At 39.6% G+C, this 13,141-nt stretch overlaps 1 protein-coding gene across 2 annotated transcripts in view; it reads right to left on the reverse strand.

Moving 5' to 3' along the window:
• Window positions 1-13,141, reverse strand: part of wwp1 (WW domain containing E3 ubiquitin protein ligase 1) — a 29,729-nt gene that overhangs the window by 15,919 nt on the left and 669 nt on the right. Inside the window, exons 2-9 of one of the 2 annotated variants that reach the window (XM_082546563.1) lie at window positions 9,800-9,912; window positions 8,546-8,602; window positions 7,793-7,884; window positions 7,430-7,571; window positions 5,944-6,068; window positions 5,428-5,604; window positions 5,184-5,256; window positions 105-286 (exon numbers count right to left, since the gene is read on the reverse strand). In XM_082546563.1, coding sequence (XP_082402689.1) covers window positions 105-286; window positions 5,184-5,256; window positions 5,428-5,604; window positions 5,944-6,068; window positions 7,430-7,571; window positions 7,793-7,862 — 769 coding nt within the window. In that variant the 5' untranslated portion in view covers window positions 7,863-7,884; window positions 8,546-8,602; window positions 9,800-9,912. The remainder of the gene's footprint in view (window positions 1-104; window positions 287-5,183; window positions 5,257-5,427; window positions 5,605-5,943; window positions 6,069-7,429; window positions 7,572-7,792; window positions 7,885-8,545; window positions 8,603-9,799; window positions 9,913-13,141) is intronic. The other variant, XM_082546562.1, reaches the window with a different exon arrangement.

A 13,141-nucleotide genomic window follows, 5' to 3' on the forward strand; every position in this document is an offset into this window, starting at 1 on the left:
ATTTTTTGTCTAAAATAAAAAACTAAAAACAAAACTAAAAACAACGATAAATGAGTTTTGTAATGTGTACTGTAAAGTAGACATTACAGCATGTGCAAACTCACCCATCCTACTCTCATTATCACTGTCTGAGGGTTGGTGGACAGGGGTGGAGTTGGTTGTGGAGTCTCCGTTGACGACATGACCAAGAGCAGGGCTGCAGGAGCTTGAAGGCACCTGACCATCCGCACCACTGGAGGCTGAACAGGAACCTGACCTTGGGCCCAAGTCTGTACCATTCACTGTGCTTGAAGATAAAATACAGGAGATTTCATCTTTTTATTTTTTAATTCAAATCTGAATTGCTCATGAGAACAAGCAACTGTGTGCTACTTCACTGCCTCCATGGCCATCGGATCTGAGTTATAACACTGAACTGATTGTTTTGTAGAGGAAAACAGGCTATAATAGGATAGTACGGTGATGTAATGAGTACAACTAAAGAGGCTCCTTTGTGAGCTGACAGAAAGAGACCATCGCAAAACCTGCTGTCAAGGCCAACCTTTGTCTTTGTGAGAGGTGGGTTCTCTGTGTGATTAGGAAAACCCAAAAGAGATGGCAAATACAGATAACTCACATTAATGAGTTTTTTTACTAGTCAGCATATTTACAAGCCATAAAAGCTCTCCCTATAATTATGACTCAAAAGCTGTTAAGATGCTGTGCACAGGAAGTGATGCCAACAGATTTTCAAACACTGAGTCAAACCCAGGTGGACCTGCTTAAGGCGAGTTGATGTGATGCTGAGACAAAAGACAGGGTACCAATTACAAAAACAGAAAAACATGCACAGTTTGAAGACAAAAATGCATCACAGGCCTACAGGCTTTATCATGTGGTTTGACAGGTTATAAAACCTGCTGCTGCTAGATCCACAGAAAGGTTCCTTTACTTGACCATTTAAAACTGGAAACACAAACTGAGGGGAAAGAACAAAGGAAATGCAACAAAACTTTAAATACAAGTGCGCTCATGCTCACAGGTGTACACACGGGTGCTCATAGACACAAACTGCACCCTTTTTGGCTCCTACCTGAACGCACACTGTGCGCTGTAAATCTTATGTGCTGCATAATAATATTTAATATTTACTGCTATATACACACACACACACACAGAGTATCACGATGGTGTTGTGTTTATTATATTGCTGTTTTTTTAATTTGCTTGTTTTCTCTCCCCCCCCCTCTCAACAGGTGATCCAGGTGATATGTATTTTTTGCCCCCCCCCCCCTTTCTTTGCCCTTCATCAGTATTCCTCTTCCCCCTCCGTCTTTGTTTCCCTCCCTCTCCCCGGTCATGTCTGCCCCGTCTGTAACAACTGAAAATAAAATAAATATTAATAACAACAAAGGTCAATTAAATGGACCAATACGGTAAGACAGGTATGGTCCACTTGGTAAAGTAATTCCGTTTGGCTTCTCTCTTTGCCTTCAGACAATAATTCTGATGGCAAAAGAACCAAACGGGACAGGCGGCAAAAAGAAGGAAACGCAACAAATCAAAGAGGAATAAACAGAAGACAGAAATCAAGGCACAGGCATTACAAAGGGAGAAAAAGGCCTCCTGTGTGAAACGATACAGATCACTTAACAGTAACAACAATAATTTAGAGCCAGGTTTTGCTGAGCACTGAAGGTTTTAAGTAAGTGAACTCACTGCAGGTGTTAACACAAAAACACTAAAATAATAACACAAAAATGTAGGTTGCATGGACACTATAAAAGAGAGCTGTAGCTAACTGTGACATCATCCACTGGTTTCTCAATTTCTGTTTTGAAGCCTTCAGAAGGTGTATTCATGATCGCCATCTTGGTTTAAGGAAAAAAACAAAACAAAAAAACAAAAACAAAAACCCAGATGTGATGAGCAGGGGCGGGTCTAACTGTGAATCTACTTGCTTATCATTCACATGTCATTAGGCAATGAAGATGCCCTGGATAATGAATGCATTTTGAAATACTGCATGATCAAGATTTATTATTCAGCATATAAATGGATAAATAAATGACCGAGTCCATTAATATAGCAGGAAATTGTGTACATAGGTCACGACAGCAAGCCATTTTTCATAACATTCTGTAGGACTGGAAATGCGTTTGCCATCCCGACTACCTGGGCCCTATTTCAGGAAGCCGGTTTAGAGCAAAATCTGAGTAAGTATACCCTGAGTTAACGAAAACTCTGGGTTTTCAGTTTCACAAAGCGAGTTTAGATTAATTCTGAGCGAGTTACTATGACAACACACTCCGTGAAGCTAACCTGCCCCCTAGCAGGTTTACTTCAACTAACCCTAACTTTCTCCGCCTCTTTGTCGGAAACCTGACTGTAGGAAGTGTCAGACATGGCGTGTCCCTTCCTTGAAGAGCCAGTAGATGTTGAAGCCCAAATTCTCCGCAGAGCTCTCCGCCGGGAGAGAGTGATTAGAGCGCGTTTGGACATTTTATCATTTCCTGATGATTTCCTGTGTGAACGTTACCGTTTTTCAGCACAATCTATAATTTATTTGAATAACATCCTCAGGCCTAATATTGCTCATGTGACACATCGCGGACATCCTCTCAGTTCTGTACATATTATTCGTATCGCACTTCGGTTTTTCGCAAACGGGAGCTTTCTGTATAATATTGGTGACGCTGAGCACGTTTCCAAGGCTACCGTCTGTCGGGCAGTCAGGAATGTTACAGTTGCACTGAAACGTCTCCTGTACTCGTCTGTGGTGTTCCCTGGTCATAGACCCACAAGATTTATCAAAGAGGGATGCCACAAAATTGCAGGTATCAGGATGAACGAAACTTAATTCATGATGTGGTGATATTTGAACTACTACTTAAATTTTACATTTATTCTCACGGGTCCCAGGCGTGATTGGCTGTATAGATGGCACTCACGTTCCAATCATTGCTCCTTCAGTAAATGAAGGAGACTATGTGAACAGGAAGTCTTTCCACAGCATTAATGTACAGGTACATAGTTCCCTGTAGCATTTCAAACTAACAAATTATTTCATTATAGTAATGGATGCTAATTTGTGTTCTCTGCACTGTGAAGATCATATGTGATGCTGCCAACATTATCACAAATGTGGAAGCCAACTGCTCAGCCTCTGTGAGTGGTGGTGGTGGTGGAGGACCCCCACCTGTTTTTCAGGCCTCCGCTTTTTTTCTGTTGGCTATAACGGGTCGCATATGAGCATACAGAGTAAGCAAATATGTACTTGTAATGTGCTCAGATAATTTCAATAAGTGCTTACAGAAAGAAAATTAATGTAGCCTCTAACTGCAATTGATTTATATAGGACAAACAGACCAAGCACTATGGCTCATAATACAATTACACCTTACCTGTTTGGACTATATTTTTATATTTCATTTTTACTTGCTGCCAGGAACGTTTGGGGCCTGTTGGGTTGCACCTGCGCTCACATCACATCACAAAATAAAATGTATGAAATAAAAAATAAAATAAAATATAATAAAATAAGTGTTAAATGGGTGGAAATCCCTAGATCAATGTTTAAATTAACACTCATGCATTGACTCTGTCGGCCATGTTTTGCCATGCATGCTCCCTTTCTTTTGTAGCTGAGGCTGTGTTACTTTTGTCCCGCAAAATTTGCATGTTATCGCCCACCCCCGTGACATCACGCTCCAAAGCCCTATACTGCCATCAGAATTTCGGCCTCAAGCGCTGTAAAATACATTGACCGCGCCTTCTTTCCCTCCGTCTCCATGGTGACTCGCTTAATCTGTGCTCCACTAATCAGGGCTTTATGTATCCTCGTGCGCGCGCTTAACTTGGGGTTAAAGCAACTCCACGTTGATTGAACTAATTGTTATCAGCCTTTCTGAAACCGAATATTCCGAGTTGGACAGTTCGGGGTTACTCAACCCTGAGTATCGTTTTTCACTCTGAGTTTTCTAAACCGGCTTCCTGAAATAGGGCCCTGGTGACCAAGAGACAGAATTAAGCCACATTACCTTTACTTTTCCACCCAGAAGCTCCGTCCATGTTTTATACTGTCTAGGATGTTAAAGCAGCGGGTGACATGTCATATACGTCTATGCAAGAATCTCAGTTTATCTGCAACTAAAAATTCAATACAGTTTGCGAGACTGCTAACTACCTTTGTAAAACCACAATGAAGTTGGGTTTTTAATAGGTTCCAACTATTTAGTTATTCAAACACACAAACATTTTATGTTCACAACAATTTAGGGAAAATTTAATGTAGTAGCATTTAAAGTTCAAGCAAGCACTAAGGCACAGTTTCTTGTGGCATCTCAGAGCATCCTCACTTTGTTTATTAATGTTATGTAAAAATGATTTCAAAATGAGTCATTATTTTATGCTTATTCCTGTTTATACATTTCTTAAAAGGTTTAAAGGGGATTTGTTCACAGATTATTGTTTAGAGAGATGGATTCATGTGCATATATTTGCTGCTTTAACTGTCTTGCATTCAAGATGTGTGTTTAGGGTTTCAATGTTTAGGTAACAATGACATGGGGAAAATTATGTCTGCCCGCCACAATTGTCCTTCGGCTGGCCATGTTTGCAATCTGTCTGTGCACTTGCACATTTCTGGAACTCCCAGGAAGTGGAAACAGCTTTAAATATCCTACTGTTTGTGTCTTGCAGTCTTCTCAGTAGCTGCAATGCAGAGAGGAGCCAAGCAGCCACAACCCTCATAACCACCCCCCATCTGCTGTGAAGAGTATTTTTTTTTGTGGCTCTTCAATAGAAGCCAGTACAGCTCACTGAAGGGCACTTGTGACAGATAAGACTGGCACAAGCAGCTAGCGTGAGAAATTAAAACACAAAGGGGACGACGGTCTTAACTGAGAAGTAGCAAGACAGAGAAAGACAAGACACAGACCTCACGGGGCTAGCAAAAAACAGGACATGAGTATAAACAGCAATGGAAAAATATGGCTTCGTGTATTCCAGCACAACTTATTGCATTGAAACAAGGCTAACACACTTATCAGCCTGTTAGCATTCTTTAACTTGAGAATAAGCATGCTCCCTGGTTTGAAGCAGTAATTCTTAAGTAGATAGAAATTTGCTTTGCGCGGGGGGGGGAACTATGCGAGCGAACATAAAATGTCCCAAAAAGGGTTAGTTTGCCTTTTCAGTTTTACCTGTTGGCAGCCCTTGAGGATGAGGAAGATGAATCTCCGTTTTCATGGATGGCGTCACCATTCTGTTGGACCTCTGAAGATTTAAGAAACCAATGTTAGCCTAGAGATAACGAGATTATGTATGCTGGGAATTCATTCAACTCAATCTGTATGCACAATCCATTCACATACTGTTAATACAGATGAAAGACCCCTCCGCCCCTCCTCTCCCTTAGAAAAAGAAAAAAGAAAATAAATCACCCACCCCTGACATAAACACTGAGCTCACTGGAGCCATTTGGTGCATTGCCGTTGGTAAGTGGTGCCAGTTCCTCCTGGTCGGTGACAGTGAGTCCATCAAGGTACACGGTCAGCTCCCCCATGGGCACTGTCACCCCCTTCTGCTCCGCACTCAGCTTCAGCACTTCCTTCACATTCTCTACTGTGGATTCAAAGCAAGGACAGTATTAGAAACAGCAAATAATAATTACAAATAACGTTTAAAAAAAAAAAAAAACCCTAAAATTACATGACACTATGCTTCTGCATCTTTGGAGGATATTATCGGGGTCATGCAACACATAGTACTAGTGAGCCTGATTTAAACAATCCATAATGAAGTGGTTTTCTGTTGGGTTTCTCCTGAATACAAACATTTTTTGAGCTGGGAAAAACCCTGTTTTGATGCTGTCCTAACCGTATATTTACTAAACAGTTAGACAAATTACAACCTACACTTTCCACATGTATCATTTGCTACTTTCTGTAACAAAAAAGTTACATTTTCTGCCATGGTCTTCCAAGGTTCGAGTGAGGTCCAGCGTGGCTTTGCCCAGCAGAGCATCTGCTTTCAGGGTGTGGTGGCTCCAAACTTTGAAATCCACCTGTGTGTTTGGAGTTACATTCCTAGAGAATCATAAACAAACACGCACAAAATATGTGTAATTCTTGAAATTCCCCCCAAAATCTTTTTAAACAATTCAAATAGATTTATGCTATCACAAAAAGGAAGAGCAGCAGTTAAAACTGTACTTTTAGTTTTTTAAAGTTAAATAAACAAAAACAAAACTGGCAGTATTTTAATCTTCTTTTTACTCTAGGATGACTCAACTAAGGAATAAAAGGCTCTTATTGTTGAAACGCTCTGCAATACTCACACAGACTTATATTTCAAATACACTGAGATTTAAGAGCAACTCTAGAACTTTTATAAAGCATTTGTGTGTGAGTCAGTGAATAAACTTATTGGTAAGGCGAGCAAAGGGAACACACTGAATTGATATGACATGTAACTATGATTCAACAGGTCCCCCTCTCAACAGTTATTCCCCACCTCAGGAAAGTATAACAACAAACAGAAAAAAAAATATTTTGAAGCTTTGCATTCTTCTAGTTTCTCTATTTTTCAACACCTTCATCCCCTCAGAGCACCAATAACTTGTTATTTATCCTGGGTAACCAATGTACCAAGCACACATGATACCACTACCCTTTGATTTCCATCTTCAAAATGAACACTATGCAGCACAGTAACTACATTTAGGTCTCTGAATATCAGCCTAAAGAAAAACACTGAATATTAAAGCCTTTGTGTAGCACCCATAACAGCTTGCAAAACATCCATTGTGTAAACACGAGACCACAAACAAGCAGCGCTCTGTCTTGTCAGCAATAATGACCCCATCAAGCCAATTAGCATTTCCAACGACATGCTTCTGACATATGGCTGAGCCAGTCGGAAGCCAGAGAGCTGCAAACGTCTGCCATGTTCAGGATGATGGCTCCATTAAAAAACACCATTTACAGAACTTTTCTAGTCCAGTCTGACCACTCAAAGAACTGCGGGCTTTTAAATGATACAAAGAGTTTTGTATATTATCATACAACTTTTCCCTTAGTTTAATACTTATAAAATCAGCCATCTGAGGGTTCTCCTGCTCTTATGATTGCCTAATAAGATTCAACAACCACTCTTGGATTAAATACTGTATAAGACTGCTGAACCAAACAAAAAACAAAGCACCACAGAAACTCTCTGTCAACAGCTTTTAATGTCAACACATAATACTGCAGAACAGCTTCTGGAAACGTCATACCTTTTTGCTTGTTTGTGTGTGTGTGTGTGTGTGTGCGCGTGTCTCGTCTCCACAAACTTAGCTGATAAATAAATAAAGATGAAAGAAACAGCCACTGACATTAAATAAAATGACATGCTTCAACACACAGCCTGTTGAACGCTGTCAGCCAGTTGTACACAGCACACTTACAAAGTGAGCCTCTCGTCCCATTTAGGATTGGAGGAGCTATGAGATTTTGTAGTGCGCCGCGTCTCCCCCTCAGCTGTCACCTCCACATAAATGGCAGTCCCAAACAGGGAACTCTTCTTCCTCTTGAGTTTGGCACAGGACACTGATGGAGAGAAAATGAAAGACACCATTTAAACTCAATTACATTATATTTACAGCAGAAAAAGTGACACTAACTCTGACATTTAGGTCATAAAGTGTGATACATGAGTATTCACATAGAAAATGTACACAGAGTGCTTCAACATAAGCTTTTTGTGGGAGTGGCAACACCCTGAGGCGACTGACACTTTTACACATCGTAGCCTACAGTGTTTTACTCACCAATGGCATAGAGTTGTGACGTTCCTCTGTGGTTATGGCTAGTCTCTGCTCTAGATGAGGCCGTGGCCATGTCATACACCACAGTGGAAAACCTTTAAACCCGCAAACATTACACACAAATGACCGAGTCAATTCACAAAAGAAACGTGAGCGCCGATATTTCTCAATAAGAATACAGAGAAATCAAAAAAGCTGCATATTGTGAATGACAGGTTTGTAACTGAGGTCTAACCAGCTAACAGCGCCTCAAAGTTAATCAACATCCTCTGTAAGCAGCCTTCACTTTTATATTCTCTTTCACCAGAGTGAGAAAGCGAGACCATGTTACCCGTGCAGTTTGTTTGTTTTTTGTTTTTTTAAATCCAGCACAGTCAGGGAAATGTTGAGTCAAAAGCAGTTGCAACTATGGCTACACTTGAAACAGGAAATGAATTTTAAAATACTCTAATCTAAAATTCAAACTTGGCCAGGGTTTAATAAGAGAATATTTCTCTTCAAATTATACAAGACAGCATTATCTTGCTATGCCACAGAAGTACCAGGACAGATTTGGGAGAACTTTTACTTTCTGTGGAGTGTAAAGTGCTTCAGATAAACACAAATGTTGATGGTTTGGAATTATTTATTTTATACATGGAGTTACAGTTTTATTCTTATATTATTCTATCTCTTCAGATATGAATAGTACCCAATAACTGTAATTCTCCACAGAAATTCCAGAAAAATAAAAAAACAAAAATCATGTATACTCACAACTGGTGTGTGCTGCTAGACCATCTGGTTCAGCCTACTCCGTGTCCCATGGTGCCACTGAAACAGAAGAGCACAGGTTTTTAGGATAAGATTTAGCTGGTAGAAAGGTCTGACCTCTGACCTGATTAAGATAACAAATATATAGTTACGACTTGATATGTATTTATTTCAACCACAATAATCAAACTGTAAGGACACTAAGTGCTGAAGCGCTTCAGGTTAACAGAACTAAAGCTGAATATCTTGTGTAACTTGGGTGGGCCATCTAAGCACGTTTATGTCTGCTCAAGTATATTTGGCAACTCATTCTGGCTTTATTTCTTTATTGTTACAAGACAATGACTACATCTGCAATCAGTTAACTAGCAGATATGCCCTTGCCCATATTTTGAAAGTTCAGGTCCCCCACACATCCCAGCTCATGTTTTCTTACCAGCCATCTCACTGACCACATCACTGCAGAGACCACTGTCACTAAGCTGTTTCTCCAGAGTGTCTTATCATGTAAACACAGACTCCAAGACTCCACGTTGGACTGCAGCTGGAGACGGGAGTCTTTGTTCTGCTTGGAGACCCACTGTGAGCTGAACCCTTCAGCTCACTGAGGTTGCAGAGCAGCCCAAAAAAATTAAGACTGGTTGGTTGGAGTCTAGTAGGATGAGAGACTCACTGGAGAGGCATTTGATTATACTGCTCTGTTATTTATTTGTCTCAAAATAGTTGGTACTTAAAACATTTTCCAAGTAGCACCTTATAAATTTTTAGTGTGCCACAAATACAATTCAAATCTGTGGCAACCACTAACAATTTACTTTAGTTACTGCAACATTTCCAAAGGCCTGACAAGCCTCCCATCCATAGTTATAATGCTCGTGTGGGGCTTAGTGAAGAGTCAACTGATGTTAAGGCTTCTGGACACTAAACCACTGTCAGCACATTAGTCAGACACAGCTTCTTGCAAAAGACAGCATCCATCAAGTAACACAGAGCAAATCCACAACCTATTACAGCCTCAGTCAGCTGGGAAAAATATACTAAATAAGTATATGAGGAAATTCAACCATTCTTCCAAGTCATCAACTAGTCATCAGCTTTTCATATCATGTGTGGTTTACAATGACTACTTTAACTCATTCACTGCCAGCCATTTTCAAATCAGGTAACTCCCCACTGCCAGGGTTTTTGAGCATTTTTACTCATTTTTGAAGAGCCACAGAAAACTGTGTGTTATGATCATATAAACGCTGAACCTACCAAAATGAAGAACAGACTCTCTTCTTTCATCCAAAAAAAAAAAAGCTTGTTTCTACCATTTTCCATTCTTTAGTAATCAGCTGTAGAAGAGAGGTGGGTTCCACCAAAAATGCCTGTTTTGACCAAAAAAAGGGAGAAAACGAGCTTTTTGTGAAAAATACATTTCAAGCAGAAAAGTGCCTTTGACACTAATATTTCTTGCTTTGTGACACCTCTAACATATAAAATAGTTTTTCACTTCTATAAAACAGAAATAACACTGAGAAAGGTTATGTTTTATCAAAACAATTTATTTACAAATATATGAAAAAATAAAATGTACATAGTGAAACATTTATTCACAATGAATAATTCACTTTTGTGTGGTAATCATTATAACACTTTCCGGGATGCAAGGGCACACAACAAGACTTGCACCACATTTTTGTCTCACTGCGCAATCCCTTACGTGCGCAAACCCTGCACCTCCTTGCAGGTCTACTTTTACTGCTGGTGGGCTTCAGTTTTTCAAGTTGGTGCCTGCCTAGGTCACCATCTAGCCTGCTATCAGGGTCGGTGTTGTAAGGTGCCCTTGGGGTTTTTCTGCCTTTCCAGTCACCTTCCCCTTCAAATCCCACACCTGCCCCCTCCCATTGAAAAACGTAACTGACGTCTATAGATGTCAATGGCGGTCAACGTAAGTTTTTCAATTGACGTCTATAGACGTCAATGGCAGTGAATGAGTTAAAAGTCATGCAAGCCAATTCTATTCTCTTAATTCACACACATATATATACACACATATACGTATATACATACATACACATATACGTATATACATACACACATATACGTATATACATACACACACATATATACATACACACACATATATACATATATATATATATATATATATATATATATATATATATATATATATATATATATATATATATATATCTCTTATATAGCTCTCTCTGAGTACTCAGAGCACTCTGTACAACATGCCACATTCACACAAACATGTGCTTGTGTGCTTTCTAACTACCATTCACACACATCCAATGGATGCATCGGAGAGCAACTTGGGGTTAATATCTTGCCCAAGGACATTTGGCATGCAGGGGAGGAGCCAGGGATCGAACCACCAACCTTCTGATCAGTAGATGACCTACCCTACCTCCTGAGATACAGCCCAAGTCAGGGGTTATGTCAGGTATTGATTAAAGTGGGACCTGTGAGGGTTACTACTAAACAGCATCTCTGAGCAAGAAATATGGAAACAGAGTGGTATTTATACAGCGGTGTTTGACTCCTAATCACCAGGGTTGAAAGAGGATCATAACTCAATAGCTGATTTAATATTGCAATTAAATTTGTTTTCTGAAATACAACTTAAACATTTTAAGAGCTCAGAGATATTGACAATCTGAAAATTGTTAATTGCCCAATTAATACACACCCAAGGACTTTGGCTTATGGTGTTTAAAGATACCCGTTTTGAACCTGTTCAATACCTGCTTGGAGGGGTTTAACAGCAAGTCTAGGGGACAATTAATACTTTATTTGTAGGATCTGGATTCTTGGGTAACACCAGATGAATTCAGTTATTAAAAAACCCCTATAGAACCATAGAAAACACAGGAACTTTAATCTTAGGGTCAATTCAGTTTTCTTTGTTTTGCTCGAGGACTACTTATCCGTTTTAATATGCTAGCTGCCAGCAGGGTTAGCACAAGGTTAGATTTGCCTACAAAACAAGAGTAACATGCTTACTGCTGGACGTGCATTTTGTATTTTGTGAAGATTGTCTGATCATGTTCCTGCTTAATCCAAAGGTTTCAAAGGAGAGTCTGGCTAACAAAAAAAATCAGCTTGACAGCAGACAACTTCCCTTGTTTCTCTAAGTGTACACCTTTGTGTGTAAAAAGCCAAGACAAATCCTTTCTCACACCACCTGTCAAACAAGCTTTGCTGTCTGTTCTAATGCACTGTCTGTCTTCCTGTGACCTAATGACGCACATAACAGTTTATACATAGACACACATGCCCGCTGTACTACAGCTGTCTATAGAACACATCCGGGCAGACCATGAGCAGGAATGAAGCATAGATGCTTATAAAGTATATTTAAATGTTTAAAAGTCCTGATGCTGAATACCTATTGTTTTTAACCTGACACCGACTGACATGGTTATTTTTTAATTTATTACTTACTTGGGTTATTTTTATGTTTGTTCTGTTTATTTTTATTTTTAACTAATGTGGCAGGAATTTCCTAACTTTAAGACAAATACAGTAAATCTCATCTTTATCCAAAATAACGAGACTGATTATTCTTACACTACCCCATACCGTAAAAGCTTTTTTTTAGTCCACCTCTCTTTTATTTTGCCAGACTTTAAAAAAAAGATTCTCACATGGGCAAAACACACAAGCTTTACACAATGGTAGCAGGCTACAACTCCTAATTTCACCCACAGCTGCTTTCCTGCTTTTCAAAAGTTCAGTGTCTTTGCAAGTGAGTGAGAGCACAAAAACAAGCATATTTTAGAGCCAGCAGACAAATAAGACACTTTTCTCTAAGTAATTTCCTTCCAATGTGGCACTAGCATACACAGCATGTGATAGCCCAAATACTAAACCACTGTTCATGACAGAGAGACAGCAAGACACTAAGAATCCTGAAATACAATAGCAGATACTGTATAAACATAAACCTGCATCAGCCACTCAAACAAACACAGCCATGAAAGACTATTTCTCTGAGACCAAGCCTGTCCAGAAAAGGGAAATGTAAGGCAACTAGGCCTAATCAGTACTGACAGGGATTCTCATCAGGTGTTAGCGGAGCCCACATAAATATGGTCTCTCTTACTTTGTCTCTGCTCAGAATTTCGTCTTTAAAGCTAGAGACCCTGAAAGTGTTACATGTTATGCTCACTATTCATAGGATAACTCAAGTTGGAGCAACACTGAAATAAACAGCTGTGGCTCAAGCTCACATTCACCTGTGTTAAGCACTGTCTACGACCCGAGAAACACCCAGACTAGAAATGTCAACACGTTTAAAAGTTAAAGAGTAACACATTGTTTCCTTTCATGAGAAAATCTTTAGTAATCAGTCACATGGATCAATGGGTAATAAAGCAGAAGATTGATTCCACTTAGGCACAATTCGCAGGCCATACGCTAGCAATGCTTAATTTACATATTAAATACTGATCATAACACACAAACTCCGGTACAGTTACCGAACAGCGGCTAACTTTGGGGTAATCTACTGACTGCTAGCATTAGCTTACAAAGTGTAACTTAATAGGCAGCTACTGGCCTTCGGACACTTAACCTCCTAAATCT

Source organism: Aulonocara stuartgranti (genome assembly GCF_965226115.1).
Source record: "Aulonocara stuartgranti genome assembly, chromosome: 9".
Taxonomy (NCBI): Eukaryota; Metazoa; Chordata; class Actinopteri; order Cichliformes; family Cichlidae; genus Aulonocara; species Aulonocara stuartgranti.